The sequence below is a fragment of the Nerophis lumbriciformis genome, linkage group LG03 (assembly GCF_033978685.3).
Source record: "Nerophis lumbriciformis linkage group LG03, RoL_Nlum_v2.1, whole genome shotgun sequence".
Lineage (NCBI taxonomy): Eukaryota > Metazoa > Chordata > Actinopteri > Syngnathiformes > Syngnathidae > Nerophis > Nerophis lumbriciformis.
The window spans coordinates 46,244,992-46,266,662 of record NC_084550.2 but is presented as its reverse complement, the minus strand read 5'-3'; the positions used below and the strand labels follow the sequence as shown (position 1 = coordinate 46,266,662).

The 21,671-nt window shown below is 38.7% G+C and overlaps 1 protein-coding gene across 1 annotated transcript; it reads left to right on the top strand.

Moving 5' to 3' along the window:
- Positions 1 to 5,991: 5,991 nt before the first annotated feature.
- On the top strand, positions 5,992 to 21,369 carry LOC133585552 (ubiquitin-conjugating enzyme E2 variant 2-like). Its single transcript, XM_061937831.2, has 4 exons — positions 5,992 to 6,136; positions 9,007 to 9,155; positions 13,348 to 13,473; positions 20,188 to 21,369. Exons 1-4 carry the CDS (start codon positions 6,115 to 6,117, stop codon positions 20,329 to 20,331), a joined length of 441 nt encoding a protein of 146 aa, XP_061793815.1. The 5' UTR covers positions 5,992 to 6,114; the 3' UTR covers positions 20,332 to 21,369.
- The last annotated feature ends 302 nt before the right edge of the window (positions 21,370 to 21,671 follow it).

Genomic DNA, 21,671 nt, shown 5'->3' with positions numbered 1-21,671 from the left:
CACTTTGAGCCTGTAGTGCCTTATCAAGCGAGTGGAATACTGCACACAGATTTTAAATGAACTTTTATTTTCGTTTTTGTTTTTAATAAAATGAGAGGTAGAGCCAGGGCCCCCCAATGGCCACTAGGCGGCACCCTTTTTTGAGCCAAGGCACATTTTTTGTGTTGAAAAAATCCGGAGGCACACCACCAGCAGAAACCATTAAAAACGAAACTCCGTTGACAGTAAAAAGTAGTTCTTGTTGTACATGACTTTAAACCATAACCAAGCATGCATCAATATAGCTATTGTCTCAAAGTAGGTGTACTGTCTACACTTGTCACATCATGATCACGCCGTAACTTATTTAGAGTTTTTTTGCTATTTTCCTGTGTTTAGTGTTTTAGTTCTTGTCTTGCGCACCTATTTTGGTGACTTTTTCTATTTTTTTGGTATTTTCCTGTAGCAGTTTCATGTCTTTCTTTGAGCGATATTTCCCGCATCTACTTTGTTTTAGCAATCCAGACTATTTAAGTTGTTTTTATCCTTCTTTGTGGGGACATTGTTGATTGTCATGTCATGTTCGGATGTACATTGTGGACGCCGTCTTTGCTCCACAGTAAGTCTTTGCTGTCGTCCAGCATTCTGTTTTAGTTTATTTTGTAGCCAGTTCAGTTTTAGTTTCGTTCTGCATAGCCTTCCCTAAGCGTCAATGCCTTTTCTTAGGGGCACTCACCTTTTGTTTATTTCTGGTTTAAACATTAGACACCCTATTACCTGCACACTGCCTCCCGCTGTTTCCGACATCTACAAAGCAATTAGCCACCGGCTGCCACCTACTGATATGGAAGAGTATTACACGGTTACTCTGCCGAGCTCTAGACAGCACCGACACTCAACAACAACACATAATTTGCAGACTATAATTACTGGTTTGCAAAAAAATGTTTTAACCCAAATGGGTGAAATTAGACAATCTCCCACGACACACCAGACTATCTCATGGCACACTGGTGTGCCATGGCACAGTGGTTGAAAAACACTGCTCTTGTCCAGGGGTCCCCAAACTTTTTTGCACCACGCACCGGTTTAATAGAGGCATTATTTTCAGCGACCGGCTCTCCAAAACAGCAAAAATAAGTGCGTGAAGAATACAACTCATTATAACACCAAATTAGTGGGAGTCTTGGGCTTGTTTCTTTGCAATGATATCCCTAGCAGGCTACCATCAACCTGCTGGGGACTGCAGATGGAAATCAGCCTTTGGCTACAATCTGTCACATGTATATTTTATATGTTCATTAATGTGCATTTTGTCATGTCACAAAGTTATAACAAATATAACAAATGGCAACTTCCTATGAGGAGTTTTATTGTACATCTATTAACAAGCTTATTGGTGTGTCTCGTGGGACAGGCGAAAGTTAAGTCAGAGAAAATGCAGTCGTTTATAAATTGTTTAATGTTTCTCTGCAGTCTGGTAGCAAATGGGTCACGGACTGGTATCGGTCCTCGGACCGGTGGTTGGGGACCACTGCTCTAGACAGCATCAGTTGTTGCTACAAGCTACCAGACCTGGCTACTCATAGGCCTGGGGTGGGGGCTACTACGCCTGTCACTGAGAGCCTTTTACCCCCCAACTGAGTTTAAGAAACATTTTAGCATGTGCTGGGATTTAACTTCTTAAAATTGCAAATGCATGCAAAGTCTAGTTTACAAAAAATACCATAAATGAGACTCAGAAGTAAATCAAGATTTTACAACTAGACAACACAGTTATTTTCAGGTTGTTCTTAAACGTGAAATTTAAAAATATATATTATTATTAAAGAAATTAATATTCAATTACACATGAACACACAGAAGTACCGAAAACCGGTACCGTACGTATCGGTTGAAATGTGAACAGTACCTATCCCTACTTGCACAGCAGTTGAGATCGTAAGCAGAACCAAGTTCCTGGGGGTGCAGATAACTGACAGTATGACCTGGTCCCTACACACCGGAGCTCTTTTTGCGTCGGATGAAAAGAGCACAGCTCCCTCCCCCCATTCTCACCACATTCTAAAGAGAAACTATAGAGAGCTTACTGACCAACTGCATCTCTGTCTGGACTGGATCCTGCAGTGCCTCAGACTGGAAGTCTCTGCAAAGAGTGGTGAGGACGGCGGAAAAGATCATCAGGACTCCTCTTCCTCCTATCCAGAAAATCGTAAAAAGCCGCTGCCTGACCTGGGCTCAGAAAATCTGCAGAGACTCCTCTCACTTCCACCAAAGACTGTTTTCACTGCTGGACTCTTCTAGAAAGAGGTTCCGCAGCCTCCGTAGAAGAACCTCCAGGTTCTGTAACAGCTTCTTCCCTCAGGCCATAAGACTCTTGAAAGCATCATAATAATCCCCTCAATTTCCCCCAAAAACGGATTAACTCGCTGGAATATAAAGACAATATAACATACATCCATACACGTGGATTCGTATGCAAAAGTGCAATACATTTATCTGTACAGTAATCTATTTATTTATATTTGCACCTTATTGCTCTTTTATCCTGCACTACCATGAGCTAATGCAACGAAATTTCGTTCTTATCTGTACTGTGAAGTTTAAATTTGAATGACAATAAAAAGAAGTCTAAGTCTAAGTCTTGTGGACAAGGAGACAAGACTGCCACCAAAGCACATTAAATCTCTTTAACTAGCGCTATCAAAATCCAGTGTAAAGATTTAACAGGCCTACCGTAACTGCCCGCAACTTGTGAGTCTGAGCTAACAAAGACAGTTGAGCTAAAACGCTGCTCTGAGCGCACTCTTGCTGACGTCACACATCTCTTGCCAATAGGCAACGCCTAATAAAGGCACACACACGCAAACACACACACATACAAACACTCTGCTCTCATGAAACATCTTTCAAATATTTGTTATGGAGCAGCTATAGTTTGTGTAAATATATTACCAGCGGTTTTAATAGGATATTTAACAATGTTTAATGGCCAGTATCTATTGGACTTTCTATACAGCACAGGTTTCGAAATCAAGGCCCAGGGTCTAGATCTGGCTCGCCGTATCATTTAGGGTGGCCTGCCATATTTGTTCTCTGCGGCAACTGAGGAAACTCAAGCTGCCAACAAAGATGTTGGTGAAGTTCTACACGGCCATCATTGAGTCCATCTTCACCACCTCCATCACAGTGTGGTATCTTGGGGCCACACACACACACAGACTGCAGCGAATCATACGCTCTGCTGAGAAGGTAACCGGTTGCAACCGTTCATCCCTCCAAGCCTTTTATGCATTCAGGACTCAAGGACGTGAAGGCCCTGGACACAAACTATTCGACCCTCTCCCCTCAGACAGGAGACTACAGTTTATTTCCTCTGCCATCGGGCTTCTAAACACAAACTGATCCATCATACGTTATTTTATTGTAATCGTATTCATATTGTATTCATCTTGTTTTATTCTTATTTTTGTTTTTGTTTTGGTTATCTTAGTTTTGCTAATTAATGTTTTTTGTAGTACCATTGCACCCAGACAAAAAATCCTACCTTGTGAACCCTCACTAACAATGGCAATAAAATGATTCTGATTAAATTTGAACAGAAATATGTACTGCATGCAATTGAATGTGTTCTAAACTTGATTATCTGATCATGCAACAACTTTTCCATGCACTTTTTTGGGTAATTAAATTTAAATATTTAAATATCTGCTTGATACCGTGACGAATTCATAGCAAGTTATCTATCAAGCTGTTATTAAAGCATCCATCCATCCATTTTCTACCACTTGTCTTTAATAAAGTAATTTGTCTGTGCAAATACTGTAACAAGGCTATTTTATGTTTATATTATTTATTTTTGTATTTTTTTGTCCTGTCCAGCTTCTCAGGCAAATCATATAGTTGATGTAGATGCCCATATCGGCTGTACAAATTTACTTTACAAAAGACAAGTGTGGGATACTTTTCTTGTTGCTTTTTTTGTATTTGATTTTATTAAATGGATTTATATTATTATTTGGTGCCCCTGGGCCGGAGCAGGAGGGGATAGAAAGAGACAGAAAAAGGAAGACAGAAGGGAGAAATTGTGGAGACAAGAGGGGGACAACAACAACAACAGCAATATAACAACATCAGCAAATAGGATATGTACAAATATGATGGTAAAAGTGATAGCAAAGAAGCAGTTAGTGAAATAAATAATAATACAGAAATCACAATGAACATTATTACACTATAAATGGAGCAATACAAAATACCAATAGAAATAGCGCTATTGATAATGAATAATAACAATAATTACCTCTATTATCAACAATACAATTGTTCAAATACAACAAAAAATGTGTGTAATTATAACTTGAAATACAAAAGAAAGCAGATAAATGGAGGGGAAGAAAGAGAAGCAGACTATATTAACCTTGAAGATTGTTATAGTAACAATAGGTTAAGCTTATAAGTTAAGTTTATATTCATATATATTAACAAGCGGCCCTCAAATAACTGCAATGTGGTCCTCAATGAAAATGACTACTACTATAAGTATTTATTCTTTTGTAATTGATTTATTTAGCGCCACAGAATGTGTGAACTGTGTCCAGTAGATGGCAACCACATACCACCAAACTTTCCTCAGTCCTAGTAATTGTGTGCTCTTTGCAAATCGGTCATCCATCCATCCATTTTCTACCGCTTATTCCCTTTGGAGTCGCGGGGGCGCTGGAGCCTATCTCAGCTACAATCGGGCGGAAGGCGGGGTACACCCTGGACAAGTCGCCACCTCATCGCAGGGCCAACACAGATAGACAGACAACATTCACACTCACATCTACACACTAGGGCCAATTTAGTGTTGCCAATCAACTTATCCCCAGGTGCATGTCTTTGGAAGTGGGAGGAAGCCGGAGTACCCGGAGGGAACCCACGCTGTCACGGGGAGAACATGCAAACTCCACACAGAAAGATCCCGAGCCCGGGATTGAACCCAAGACTACTCAGGACCTTCGTATTGTGAGGCAGATGCACTAACCCCTCTGCCACCGTGAATCGGTCAAATATACAAAATATATTTTAAAACATAAAAAAAGATGGGAAGTCCTCAAAGGCTCATTTTGAAAATGTAATTTTGTTTATATATGATATGCAATCTGTTGTTGGGTTCCCTGGTTTTCAGTGTACATAGGTGAAGGTGTGTGTTGCTGAGCCCGATCTGGACATAATCTGAACTGAACCTGGTTTTAAGAACCCTTTTGAACAATCTGATTCCATTGACAACCCGGTCTGGTGAAGATAAGGTCCTTTATTTTTTTTTATTTTTATTTTTTTAAATGAAATAAAATAAGATAAATAAAATAAATACAAATACTTTTTCTTGAATAAAAAAAAAAAGTAAAACAATATAAAAACAATTACTTAAAAAATAGTAATTAATGAAAATGTTAGTGGACCAGCAGCACACACAATCACGTGTGCTTTAAGGACTGTATCCCTTGCAGACTATATTATTCTATATTGTAGGAACCAGACGTTTTTAATAACGGAAAGAGACAGCCCCTTTTGTGTAAATGAGTGTGGATGAGTGTGGATGGGGGAGGGAGAGTTTTTTTTGGGTTGATGCACTAATGGTAAGTGTATCTTGTGTTTTTTATGTTGTTTAAAATAATGAAAATGAATAATAATGAATAAAAAAAAAAATATATATTAAAAAAAAAAAAAAATGTATATGTATATATATATATATATATATATATATATATATATATATATATATATATATATATATATATATATATATATATATATATATATGTATATGTATATATATATATATGTATATGTATATATATATATATATATATATATATATATATATATATATATATATATATATATATATATATATATATATATATATTTATGATTAATGTAAAGGAAAGACAATAAACTGTATTTAAATGGCTAACCACATTACTCCTATACATATGAAAAAGTAAACTTTGGACCCAACGCTGTCGAACTAAAACCATACCATAAGCATAACAAAGCCCTGGTGCATTGTTTTTGTTGCGACGAACGCGCGCGCTCCCAATCGGACTCCACGTCGTACGTGCGCGTTCCCGAGAAGCTGTAACCAAGATGGCGTCCGTCGCCGGATCAAGTAAGCCCACTTCTTCGATAGTCTGGCCAGTATCTTTTTTATTACTGACATTAAGACGATATACTTGACGGTAGAGCACATTCGGCAACGATATGGTTGAATAAGCTAAGCGTCTAATCTTGGGACTGTTGGACTTTTGCGGTTGCGCTAGACATGCTACCCGCAGTGCTACTTGATAGCTTGTTGGCTAGCCAAAGTGGCCGTCAAGCTTTATGAGGGTTCGCTGGCTCAGAGAAGTCATAACATTGTAATAATGTTAAACTCATATTAAACATAATTGTTGTTCCGCTCTAGTTATCTAGTAGCTTTGGATTTCTTCGCAATTTGTCAGCTGCCACGGGACGAGTTACAAATAAAGAGTCGACTCATAGTCTGTTGTTTCACACTTTCCCCCCCACCACGATGTTGTTTTTTTTTTTTAATTATGATGTATTATTTGGTGGGGTCATCGTATGCTGACAGTAATTATGTTTTTTTAAATAATTAAAGACATAACTTTGTCTTTTAAGAGGTTCCACCCTGGTGTGTGGCTTGTAGACTCAATCGAACACTTATGTTTTGGCCAAATTCAACGATTTGGTTTGCTAAAATTATGTATAAATCAAACTATAACCTGCTCGCCAAGAATGTACAACAATTCTTCTCAACGAAAGAGGAGAAATATAATCTAATTTACAACATGTGTATACTCGTACAACACTTAAAACCTTTAGTATATCAGTATGTGGAATTAAATTATGGAACGGATTAAGCAAATAAATCAAACAAAGCTCCAATATGATTCAGTTTAAGAGACGGTTCAAACTACAAGTGTTCACAAAGTACACAGAACAAGAATTATGATGAACATCTTGAACCCTTTTTTTTTATTTTTTTTTTATTGAGACAAATATTTATGTATTTAATATTTGTATGTTTACTATGGTATATTATTTATTTGTTTACTGTTCTGTTACAGAGAAGAAGGAAATTGGATAAAATTGCTATGTTATGAAAAGGGGTAGGATTCAATAAGCTCCGCTTCTTCCTACTCCTTTTCGGACATGCTGTAATGAAACAACTGGAATTGTGTGATGTATTACGTTGTATCGTATGCTCGTTCCACATGAACTGAAACTGAACTGAACTGAAAATCGCTACCAATATTGACAATAACGATACCATGTTTAGTATCAGCATATGATCAATAGTACAACAATTGGATTGATATTTTTTGCTTTCTAAAATTCTTTTTGGTGCTTTTTGTTACTGTTGACAAACACAGGAGGACATTAGGTGCAAACACTGAAGAATTGAAATCAGAGCTAATTGTAGTTTTTGCTTATGTTTAGTTATTTTGCACTGTTGACTTTATTTTGCTCAGAATATTGTATGTAATTCACTAATACATGTACCTTTACACTCATAGTAATTACTTGCACATATTGTATCAAGGAATGAGGGATATAGCCTAAAATGTAGATTATATATTTTGCAGCCTCCTGTGATAACAATATATATATATCACAATATATTATTTGACATGTAGATGTAAATAGAATCCTTTCATAACAGGTTACAAATGCTCCTAAATTGGATGCTGATATATCTGGTAACATATTATGTCATTTTTGATTGTACTATTTTGCTAATTTACTGTAATATCTGGTTACTTTCTGATGTGACACATAGCTACATTTCCCGTAAAACGTAATAAACACTTATTCTTCTATTTGGATACTACAAATCTGGGTGTCGATCCAATAAGAAGTAGTTATAGGGGCAGTATCAGTCATCCCAATGATGATACTGATATTTCACATTTTCTAGGTCATGGAACAATTGAATTTTCATTACAATTACAATCAGACAAAAACACGGATGTAACAATGTCAATTAAATATTTAAATTAGTTCCAACTATCCATCCATCCATTTTCTACCGCTTATTCCCTTTTGGGGTCGCGGGGGGCGCTGGAGCCTATCTCAGCTACAATTGGGCGGAAGGCGGGGTACACCCTGGACAAGTCGCCACCTCATCGCAGGGCCAACACAGATAGACAGACAACATTCACACTCACATTCACACACTAGGGCCAATTTAGTGTTGCCAATCAACTATCCCCAGGTGCATTATTTTTGGAAGTGGGAGGAAGCCGGAGTACCCGGAGGGTACCATCTGCTTTAATTTAAATCATTTGATATTTGGCCTGAAAGCCCTCCTGTGTCCAAGGACTTATTTCCTGAGTTTGAAAACATCAACCAAAATGACAAATTATTTTTTTGATGATTAAAAATATTGATCTAATCACTGTAATATCGACCACACATTGATACCATACTTGGTATCATTACTGTCAATATGCGTATCCATTCGCCCACCTTTGTTTACATCCAAGAGCTGTAGCTTGCGGTTAGCAGTTTAGGATATCCTCCTGCGGTGTGTAGTGTAGCATGTTTAGCTATTCCTCATCTTCCAATGATAATGCTACTGTTCAAAACTTAGTTTATTTGCCGCCATGGAGTTTAGGGGACACTGACAAGTGGCTTTGCACTGTGGGGGGATATTAGCCACCAGCAAGAACACTAAATTGCGCTGACACGTTTGTTCGCTTGTCGTTGTCAAAGTTGCAGACACAGCTAGAATGGCTCATCAACATGCATTGTCATGATATAACAATAGTATTAAAAGCTCTATCGTTGGCCGAATCTATATCGTATATTATCCATATTGCGCGATCCTAAGTGTATCCCTTCAACCTAATATGTCAGAGGCCAAATGACGCTTTTAATAGACAAATATTAAGTCATCAGTGTCTGGTGATGGAACCCCATTTTGTGTAAATCCTTTGACTCAGCTTAAACTATCCATATATTTCTTCCTGTGTCAAGTTGTCGTGGTACCCCGCAATTTCCGGCTGCTGGAGGAATTGGAAGATGGCCAGAAAGGATATGGAGATGGCACAGTTAGTTGGGGCCTTGCCTCTGATGACGACATGACCCTCACTCACTGGAATGCCACAATTATTGGCCCCGCCAAGGTGAGACATCCCCAAAGGTGCTAGCTCAATTACTTTTGCAACACTGTACATGCTTCATAACTATGGCTTTGACGAGATCTCACATTTAAGAGAAATATCCTGCGTACAGCTGTCATTAACTGGTATCTTAAAAGTCTTCAAAGTAACCATGGCATCACTATTGTGAGTGATATCGCACATTAATATGGAAGTGGGCGTACGCAAGGCGGGATTAGAAGCGCACATTAAAGGAGAATCTTATAAGTTAAAGTTAAAGTACCAATGATTGTCACACACACACTAGGTGTGGTGAAATTTGTCCTCTGCATTTGACCCATCCCCTTTTTCACCCCCTGGGAGGTGAGGGGAGCAGTGGGCAGCAGTGCCCGGGAATCATTTTTGGTGATTTAACCCCCAATTCCAACCCTTGATGCTTAGTGCCAAGCAGGTAAGGTAATGGGTCCCATTTTTATAGTCTTTGGTATGACTCGGCAGGGTTTGAACTCACAACCTACCGATCTCAGGGCGGACACTCTAACCACTCGGACAAGCACACACACACATTTTTTTAATGCATTCTAATTTGTAAATAAACGCAAGCAAGAGTCAGCTAACAATGGAACTAATGCTATTTAATTTATTCCGCCTATAAAGCGCTGTAAAACATCCAAGACGAACGCTTTATATTCATGGTTATTCTAAGGATACGTGTTTGAAATTATTTAGACCTTTATTCTGTCAAAAAATAAAAAGACTTGGCCATTTCTACGTCATTAATGAGATTGTAAAGAACTGTTGCTGTTCCAATGTTGATGTGCTAAAACCTCTTTCTTGTTTAAAAGCTACATACAATATTAACTGTTCATGCACATTATAAATATAAATAAAGTGTTTGGATGTACTGTTTAATTAATGTATTCTTGGTTGCCAAAAATAGATTCCAAGTAATATATTGATATTGACACATCTAATCTGTGCATACATGACTAGAATAACAGGAGATGCACAGATGAGATGCGGTAATATAAAAATATTATTTTGAATCACTAAGTTGTCGTTTGGGGTTGATTTCAGCTTTTTAAAAGGTGCTTTAAGACGTACAAAGTTCAGTATGTACTTCATTATCATATATGTAACTCTTGAAATAATACATCCAAACACTTGATTAATATTTATTATGTGGCTGAACAAAGAGCAGTTAATATCGTATGTAGCTTCTATACAAGAAATAGGTTTTATCACATCAACATCAGCTCAATAACAATCCTTTTACAATCTCATTAATACCATATATGGCCAACAGTGTCATTTATCAGATATAATTTAGGCTTAAATAATTTCAAACATATCGTTAGAAAAAACACGAATGTAAGTGTTTGTTTTACATGTGGTAATCAGTTGTGGACAGACAAAGCCTAAAAGCGGCACGCACTTCGTCGGCGCAGCGGGAATCCATTTTTGGCATGGAATCAGTTTTTGGCACAGCACCGAAAGCAGCAAATAGATTTAACTTACAGTTGTGCAGATGTCATCATAGCAGTGAAAATTAAATGTCTTCTTCACTTTTTCCCAGGTGTACAGCTATTACGATGTGGAATATGGTAACATACATTTTGTTTTTGGCGGTGACTTCCTCATCTCGCAAGGAAAAGCATCTGACTGGCTCTCGTTCATAACCAACCACCGCCCCGCTTTCAATGTACTGTAAAGAGCTCTGATTGGATATATTCCAAATGTGTCCCACCCATCAACAAGACAAAATTAAATATGATTGGATTTAATTTCTGTCAACATTTTCGTCTTGTCTGTATATTTTTTTGACTAACATGTCAGTTACTTATGGTATTGTCTTAGTCAATGTGCGTTTGTTTTGATTACTTATTGTCTTATATTTACCTGCTACAATGTAAAAACACAAAACCCAAGTAAAGTAAACAGGTTTGTACAATATAAACACAATATAAAGTGCCACAGAGTACTGTATATCAAAAAAATATAACAAGGAGGTGATGAACCAACTGTTTCTTTATTAACAATCTAAAACAACAGCAACAAGATGAACTGTCCTGCAACATGCCCACACACACAGAAGTTCTTTGACGCCCTCACAAACAATCAGGAATCACCACAATCCTTAACTTTCACAACCATATTGTTACAATATTAAACATTTAACAAAGTAAAATCCACTTACAGTACCTACATTACCATCTGCAAAGTGTGTGTGCTTTTGAAAGAGGTGCCACTGAACGAGAGGTGGTAATCTCCTCTGCTGTGAAATAAGTCCTCTTAGGCATCCAGAAAAGTCTGTTCTCATCACAAGTAAAAACTTGCTGCGGTAGGAAGCTGGCTTCCTCAATCTCTTCAATACAAGCAAGCACAAAATGGCTGCCAGCGGGACACAAAATGAATGAATGAGGCGTTAGTACACAGAGACATGGTTTGCACATAGGCTTATTTGGCGCGATGTAAAGGTTCGTAAATCGAAAACTTTGCAAATAGAGGGGATCGAAAACTGAGGTTACATCGTCTTTGTCCTTAGCTGCCAGAGGTTAGTTGGTTTAGTTGTGCCTAATGTAAAAGCCCGAAACGGAACAATGTATGTGCGCCACTTTAATTGTTGTTATGTATTTAATTATTAAACGTAGAAATTATGAAAGATTACACAAATCAATTTATTTTGGAGCAAGTTTATCCTAAAAAGAGTAAACCAGTAACATCTTGCCGGATGTCGCAGCAAGGTTGCAGCCATTTTTCAGTTATGGTAAAGCGAAACAGCCAAGAATAATAATAAATCTGGTTGATTTTCAGAATAAAAGACTGCGTGTTTATTGATATCTTAATCATGTTAAAAGCACAAAAATCAGAAAAAACACCAATTCAAGCAAGTCTGCACCTTTTTTCCTCTCGAGTTTGAACTTCCACCCATTGTATTTATCCCACATGCCATGTTTTCACTGCGAGAACTTGTCAGTGTTTCTCTACTGCTGTCTGGCTTAGTGAGACTGTGCCACACTATTTACACAGCCAGTGAGTGTTGGCGGAGCACGCAGCAAGCACGCAGCACAGCCACAACGCAAACACACTAATTTAAGAGTGAGATTTAATCTATCAACAGCAAATTGTGATATTAGTGGCTGCTTGACAGTACAAAACAACTATTCCAGATTGTAAAGTCGGCTGCTGGCCGTGTTAAACAGGTGGCTGCTATAGACAAGGTTTGTAGCACTACTTTCCTCTGCGTGGGGTATTTTTGTAGCTGCTAACACAGATTTGACTGAACTAAGGAATTTACAACACATTTTAAGTTGTAACTTGTACGCTTCAATCTGCTATTGGTGAAATACACTATTTGTCAGGCTTTTTAGACCCTTTTTGTTACAGTTTGCAATGGGTATTTTATTTAATTTTAGTCATGTACTTTGAAGTGTACATTTTAAGGTAGTGGAGTGGCTGACGATTGCCTTGTACATTAGGGCTCGCCGGTTTACATTTCTTTTGTTCAGTGGGTACTATTTGTCGTTTCTTGCTTGTTTTTGTAAATGTTTCAAGGTGCTTGCTCCAGTGACTCAGTTTTCTCCTCGCACAGTGGTAACTGTAGTCCCAAAACACAAAACCGCTTTTATATTAGATGTTTGCATGTCTTATCAGTTGACATTCTTGCACCCGGTTGTTCACCAAACATGTGCAATCAAAGCTCGTAAAAACCTATGAAATAAAACTGAAGTGTTCACAACGTTGTCAATTTTGATGCTCTGAACAGGTCTTAAAAGTCTAGAAATTTGTGCTTGAAAAATGTGCAGGTACTGACATCACTAACCTTAACCCCAAATTCTAACCTTATTGTGTATTGATTGAGTGGTGAGAAAAATGTTATTTAAGGTTTTTCGGCCAAATGGGAAGTACTCATGTTGACAACTTGGGGTATTGTCTTTCAGAAGGATTAAAAAAGAAATAAAACCTATGATAAAAATCTTTTATTAAATTAGTAAATGTGTTGTTTTTAAAAAATGTTATAGACTTTATTTGAAAGATCATCTATTGTTATTGTTTTAATTTCCTATTAAAGAACAATATTGAATGTTTTATTGTACATCAGCAGGCATGCACATAGTCTCAATTAGATATGTGTGTCAGATGTTGAATCTGTAAATGAAGAGAAGATGCCCTCTTTAAGCCTTTAGCTCAACTAATGACCCTTTTTTATTTATAGACGGTGTTTGAAGGGAGAATATACTGTCTGAAAATCGAATGTGGGTCCAAATATCCAGAGAATCCTCCTCAAGTACGCTTTTTGACCAAGATCAACATGGTGGGAATACATACATCAAATGGTCTGGTAAGTAATCCAGATTTCACCACCACAAAACACTGCAAGTAGCTCACGGGGATCATTTATTGTTCCCATAAATCCTTCTAAAAACATTCAAAAACCCCAGCAATACCCCATTTACATATTGGACCTGAATGTTAACCAAGTATTAGCTGTATTGTTATTATAAGCGCTAACACAGTGCGCCGTAATCACCAAGCGGTCTCTAATTTATGCTGAGCTGCTCCACCGCCCCTGAGTTGGTAAACATTAATTCTAGATTATAAATCAAGCCTCTCACCTTGATCTCCATTAACCGTGAAGTTGGTCAACTTAGATCTGGAGATGGCGAGAAAGACTCGAAAAGACGCTTGTTTGCACCCACCTTTCCCCCCCCCCAATGTCGTGAGGATTATGATTAATTCTTCATCTAAACAGAAATATATGAACATCCCATCAGTTAGCATACCAATGAGCGCAGACATTGTACAGTACAGTAAGTTCTTGTTTTATTATGTTTGTACTCTGTATTTCTTGTTTAGCATTTAGCAATACAGCTATTTGCTGGATCTGCTTATCACTCAGCTTATAAAACTTCTAGCTTATTTTCCATATGTTCAAGCTGAAAAAATTGAGGTTCTTGATCATCATTTGTCCCAAAGTAGTCGTCGTCGTCTCTCATGAGGTCTGCCATGATGAAGGAAAAGCGAACATTGTGATGTGTCTGTGTAATTAATATGCTGCTTTGTTTAAAATAAGCAAAATATGTAAATATTACATGTTATTATGATAATGTTACTACATTACTTATTTAATTACAGTGTGTATATAAAACGTTAATAGAGGTTTTTGGATGGTTTTAGAGGACTTTATTGGCGAAATAGATCGAATCCCATTACCCTCATTGTTAGTTGACTATTGCTAGCGCTTATTTTTGAGTTAGAATGCATAAAGAAAACATATGTGTTGTCACATATAAGGATTGTGAATGATAAGCCAAATTCCCCCAAAAATGTAGTTCCCCACAATACCTTTTTTAATGGATGTAATTTATTTTCCTCATCCCTGAATCCATCAAGGGAAATTGAATGTACACTGTGTTTAGTGTGCAGTGGTCCCTCGGCTCACAAGTTTTTTTTGGGAGACGAGCTGTCTCTGGGCTAATTGTTATGCTTTAAGTTGCGTTGGAGTTAATTGGGGTTACGAGCCTCACCACTGGGCGGGGGAACAGAGGTGTACTGAGTTCCTGCATGTGACACATTAAAAGTGAAGAACAAGAAAGGCTTAGTGCTGTGTGTGAGTGGGCGTCGGCAAGAATTGTGATTCATATTTTTTGGCAGAATCGTCCAGCCCTATTAGACAGTAGTTATGTTGCTGCTTAGTGATGATGAAGTTAACAATAAAACCACACGTCAACACAAACTGACTGTTTTTAAAGAAATTACCCCTTTTTTTTTTTTCTCATTTAATGTCCATATAAGTTGATGTTGACCTAAGCGGGCACTTTTCTGTAATAACATGGTGGACGAGGACTCAATGGGTTGTAATGCAGGGTTTCAAAATGAAGGCAAGACATTCACTCTCCAAAACACTTAATAAAACAAAAATAAAGAGGTGCACGGCAAAAAATTTACCTAAAGAAAAAGCAAGGCCAGCAACACTTGTATCCTTCTAATAATTTTAATACAAACTGCACCTGCACTACCAATCACAGACCGGTTTCGCAAATGTCTTCGTCACAGAGCAGCGATCTATTGTGGCGATGGGGGCGTGGCCACGGGTGTGGTGGGGACGTGGCTCGGTTGAAAGAAGGTGCATAAATATACACATGAACTAAACGCACAATTAGAAATGCTAATTCAACAGCACAGTTTGGTATAAACTGAAAAAATTAATGCAACAATACAGGATAATGGTTGTCTCTTACACTAAATATACAATGGATGATCCTATTGACAGGTTAATGAAAAGGGGTCCCTCCATCTGCGATCCCCTCCAAGGTTTCTCATTGTATTCCATTTGGTTGAGTTTTTTCTTGCCCTGATGTGGGATCTGAGCCGAGGATGTCGTTGTGGCTTGTGCAGCCCTTTGAGACACTTGTGATTTAGGGCTATATAAATAAACCTTGATTGATCTTCTTCTGCTAATCCAAGGTCAGGTTGCGGGGACAACAGCCTAAGCAGAGAAGCCCAGACTTCCCTCTCACCCGTTCGTTCAGCTCACCACCCGGTGGTGATCGGTAGAAAGCTCTGCCCCTCTCTATACCCGATTGTCCAAAACATGAGACCGCAAATCCGATGACACAACTACAAAGTCTATCGTCGCAAAATGCTAAACATTAAATAAAAAATCTTTTTTTTTTTTTTTAAATGAGTACAGTAAGGAAACAAAACACACAACTGCTTATCTTTTGTGTAAACAGCTGTAATGATTTTTTAAATGAATAGCTCTAGCTTTCTACTGAATTATGGCGGAACACTGCTTTCATCGTATCCACTTGTCTTTGTTTACATATTCCACTGGCAAAGCCAAATGTTTTCAAACAGGACTTTTTTTATTAAGCAAGAGGCTTTTCAAACTGATACTTGGCACTCTGCTAGCCAAAGGCCATGTCCACGCGAACACAGATACTTAATAAACGTATACTTATCTCTGCATTTAGGCCTATTGTCCACACGCAGACGCATACTTTTGTCTTTAAAAACGCAGACTTTTACCAACGCTGGCCAAAGTGTAGAGATCCAAAATTCTCCTCACAAACGGAGACTTGTGATGACGTCATGGTTGACAAACGGAGACTTGTGATGACGTCATGGTTGCACGCTGTCATTTCCAAGCTCAACAACACTGCCTTGCTGGCTTTAAACACACTATAAGAAGACTTACTGTATGTTTGAACGTAAACATGCTGCTATTTTCACTCAACATTAAAAAAAAATACACATCAAAATGACCTTTGAGACACTCCTGCCGGCGCAAATGACAGTCAGCTGTTTTGGATATGATCGCTGTGGAAACCTCCACCTGATGGGACAACTTTGACAAGCTAGACTTTTTGCTCTGTCATAAGAAAAGTGCAACATTATCTCATGTTTTTAGTCCTTGTTTAACGACAAATCATGAAGTTAAGATACGTGTCTTGCTTCCATTTTTGTAGATGGAGCCGGGCGCGACCGGGCGTAAAAAGCGACCAAGCAACTAAAAAAAAACATAATGTAGCGTCCTCCTTGTAGTCTGTACTGATGTTAAAGCAGTGGTTCTTAACCTGGGTTCGATCGAACCCTAGGGGTTTGGTGAGTCGGCCTCAGGGGTTCGGCGGAGGTTAAAACACACCCGACTCATTGTGTAAATAAAAACGTCTCCCTATCGGCGTATTACGGATGCGGCAACAGCAGAAGTCGGACTGATTTGCAGGTGTGTAATTTGTTGTGAGTTTATGCACGGTTCATTTTGTGCACCAGTAAAAAAACACGGTAACACTTTAGTATGGGGAACATATTCACCATTAATTAGTTGCTTATTAACATGCAAATTAGGAACATATTGGCTCTTAACTAGTCATTATTAAGTACTTATTAATGCCTTATTCGGCATGGCCTTATTATAACCCTAACCCTGGCCCTGGCCCTAACCAAAAAACTCAAAATTAAGTCTTTGTTACCGGTACTTAGAATATGTTCCCCATACTTAAGTGTTACCAAAAACACATAACTTTGTCTTGAATTTGAAAAAAAACAAAACATTTTATTTTTCACTAAAGAAGGGTTCGGTGAATGCGCATATGAAACTGGTGGGGTTCGGTACCTCCAACAAGGTTAAGAACCACTGTGTTAAAGACAATATACAGGTAAAAGCCAGTAAATTAGAATATTTTGAAAAACTTGATTTATTTCAGTAATTGCATTCAAAAGGTGTAACTTGTACATTATATTTATTCATTGCACACAGACTGATGCATTCAAATGTTTATTTCATTTTATTTTGATGATTTGAAGTGGCAACAAATGAAAATCCAAAATTCCGTGTGTCACAAAATTAGAATATTACTTAAGGCTAATACAAAAAAGGGATTTTTAGAAATGTTGGCCAACTGAAAAGTATGAAAATGAAAAATATGAGCATGTACAATACTCAATACTTGGTTGGAGCTCCTTTTGCCTCAATTACTGCGTTAATGCGGCGTGGCATGGAGTCGATGAGTTTCTGGCACTGCTCAGGTGTTATGAGAGCCCAGGTTGCTCTGATAGTGGCCTTCAACTCTTCTGCGTTTTTGGGTCTGGCATTCTGCATCTTCCTTTTCACAATACCCCACAGATTTTCTATGGGGCTAAGGTCAGGGGAGTTGGCGGGCCAATTTAGAACAGAAATACCATGGTCCGTAAACCAGGCACGGGTAGATTTTGCGCTGTGTGCAGGCGCCAAGTCCTGTTGGAACTTGAAATCTCCATCTCCATAGAGCAGGTCAGCAGCAGGAAGCATGAAGTGCTCTAAAACTTGCTGGTAGACGGCTGCGTTGACCCTGGATCTCAGGAAACAGAGTGGACCGACACCAGCAGATGTCATGGCACCCCAAACCATCACTGATGGTGGAAACTTTACACTAGACTTCAGGCAACGTGGATCCTGTGCCTCTCCTGTCTTCCTCCAGACTCTGGAACCTCGATTTCCAAAGGAAATGCAAAATTTGCATGGTTGGGTGATGGTTTGGGGTGCCATGTCATCTGCTGGTGTCGGTCCACTCTGTTTCCTGAGATCCAGGGTCAACGCAGCCGTCTACCAGCAAGTTTTAGAGCACTTCATGCTTCCTGCTGCTGACCTGCTCTATGGAGATGGAGATTTCAAGTTCCAACAGGACTTGGCGCCTGCACACAGCGCAAAATCTACCCGTGCCTGGTTTACAGACCATGGTATTTCTGTTCTAAATTGGCCCGCCAACTCCCCTGACCTTAGCCCCATAGAAAATCTGTGGGGTATTGTGAAAAGGAAGATGCAGAATGCCAGACCCAAAAACGCAGAAGAGTTGAAGGCCACTATCAGAGCAACCTGGGCTCTCATAACACCTGAGCAGTGCCAGAAACTCATCGACTCCATGCCACGCCGCATTAACGCAGTAATTGAGGCAAAAGGAGCTCCAACCAAGTATTGAGTATTTTACATGCTCATATTTTTCATTTTCATACTTTTCAGTTGGCCAACATTTCTAAAAATCCCTTTTTTGTATTAGCCTTAAGTAATATTCTAATTTTGTGACACACGGAATTTTGGATTTTCATTTGTTGCCACTTCAAATCATCAAAATTAAATGAAATAAACATTTGAATGCATCAGTCTGTGTGCAATGAATAAATATAATGTACAAGTTACACCTTTTGAATGCAATTACTGAAATAAATCAAGTTTTTCAAAATATTCTAATTTACTGGCTTTTACCTGTACACTTCATTACACATGCACCATATCACTATATCCATGATTAAATGCGTTATAATTCCATGAGAGTTTTGCAGCTGCACACGCACGTCCATGTGCTTTATATAGACACTTAAACATGCAAAATAGTTTCCTTGGCTTTTTAGTGTGTGCTGATTTTAGAAATAATCTACACTTCACTGCACATTTAATACTTCACCATGTTACTGAACATGTTATAATTCTATGAGTGTTGGGTTTCAGCAGCACAGGCGCACATTCTCTCTGTACTAATGTTCCCAGGGCTCTGTGTACGTGCAGGCTGGTTTTAAAGAAAATGTACTTGTCATTGTGCGTCTAAAGCAGTGGTTCTTAACCTCGGTTCGATCGAACCCTAGGGGTTCGGTGAGTTGGCCTCAGGGGTTCGGCAGAGCCTCCACCGCAGCGGTCAAGACACACCAGACTCATGAATTGATTAACATAGACTCCGACTTAATTAAACAAGTTGAAAATCTTATTCGGGTGTTACCATTTAGTGGTCAATTGTATGGAATGTGTACTGTACTGTGCAATCTACTAATAAAAGTTTTATTCAATCAATCAATCAATCAATCAATCGTGTAAATAAAAACTTCTCCCTATCGGCATATCTGTACTGTAAAGTTAAAATTTGAATGACAATAAAAAACAAGTCTAAGTCTAAATATTATGGATACCCCCAAACAATGTTCCCTCTAATTTTCCATCTGATTTGCAAGTGTGTAATTTGTTGTGATTTCATGTACTGTGTTGGTTTTGTTCTTTGAACAAGGTGATGTTCATGCACAGTTCATTTTGTGCACCAGTAAAAAAACATAACTTTGTCTTGAATTTGAAAAAAATAAAATAAAACATTTTATTTTTCACTAAATGTGTGTATGAAATCTAGTGGGGTTTGGTACCTCCAACAAGGTTAAGAACCACTGGTCTTAAGTATATCAAAATAAACGCTGCACCAAGTCAGCTATTGCTGCTTTTTCCAGGCTTCTGAATGGACATGTGCATGACAGCAGGTGTATGCGTTTGTGTGTAGACATAGACAGTTTTGAAACTACACTTGTGTGGATGGAGATTGTTTTAACCCCAAATATGTGTTTTTGAAACTCTCCGTGTTCGTGTGGCTATAGCCAAAGACTGGACTGTATTGTGTTTGTTTAGCGAGTAGATGCTTGACCACAAACATGTCCCTCTGTGTAATGTGTGGTAAATACAACTCCGTACCGACCGTATAATTACACTCCCCTCCTGCAGTGTTTATAATGGTTTTCTCAATGTCATTTGCTCGTTTTGTAGGTGGACATGAAGGCCCTAACCTCCTTGAGCAAGTGGAAAAACAATTACAACATGCGTGTGGTGCTACAGGAGCTCAGACAACACATGACGTTGAAAGAGAACTGCAAGCTTTCCCAGCCACCTGAAGCCCTAACGTACAACTGATGCACCTGCCGCCTACACCCTCTGCCCTTCATCTACACACACACACACACACACACACACACACACACACACACACACACACACACACACACACACACTGAGAGTTCAGAGCCCACATACTCAACACTGGCTAAACCACTTTGGCTACACAAGGGTCATTTTATCCAAGAGTCACTGGTCTAAAGCATCCCATTGGACAGCGTGGGAATGTACAGGTGGCTTCTTCACCCAGTTCCCCATGTTGGTCCTTGGAGCAGACGTGACCTTACAATCTATTAAACGTGTTCTACTTCACGATTGTAAAGTAACCATGTGCATACTGATTGTGTGTTGGTACTGTGGTGAGGGGTTTGTAATGGATGTTCTACGTTCAGACCATTCCACGGTTTGTTTTCTTCACAACAAAAAAATGTCTCAACTTTACTCCCGTTTCCCAAATAATACGCCACTTGGTCAGAAAGGCTATTTCAGTCTCCATTGAGTTCCCCCATTCCTGCAATCCCAAAGATGTGAATTTGTCAGGGCTTCCTGAGCAAAGGAGCATGTCTGATACGTGGAGGGGAGTGGGTGGGGGGGAGACTACGAGGGTAACATTCAGCAATTTATCATAAAGCACTGCAGGCTGGTCACTCATGTCGGAAGGCGTGTGTTTGTGTGTCATTTGGTTCATCGTGCTTTGTGATAGATTTGGAGCAAGCTGTTTGAGGTGCGAGGGTTGGTGGGCAGTCTTCCTCTGCAGAAAACAAGTGTGTGTGCTTGGCACTTTTCAGGATTGCCACTTTGCCATAGCTTGTGCTAACTTCTTCTAAAAAAAAATGTTTGTGTTATTTTATTTTAGGGGGAGGGGGTGTTCTTGTTTTGGTTTCTCTAGTTTCCGGGCTGACCTACATGTACTCCCTGAAGTAGTCTCTCATGTAGTGAGTGCCCACTGAGCAATGTATGGCTTTGGATGTTTATTTTATAACAGAGTTCAATCAGGGTGATGGGGACCTGTTGCATGGTTTTGTTTGAATTAAATGTTATTACTTTTGCACTCTGTATGCGTTGTCAATTTCCAAGGGCAAAAAAACAATTGACCACATTTTCCTCCCAACAAAAACATTCAAGGTGTCCAAAGTCCAGTCCTGCAACCTGTTTTTAATGAACCGCAGCAAAAATGGAGCACTCAGAGAGCCAGAAGTAAAAAGTCCTGAATTCATCCAGATCACTTCCAAAATGTAATCACTTGTTCTTTCCATTTCCTGAAATTGTTTTAAGAAAATGGTTTCATAACTTTTTGAATTGTCTATCAGGAATATAAATCTTGAACTCACGATTCAATTTAAATTCTTGGGATTCAC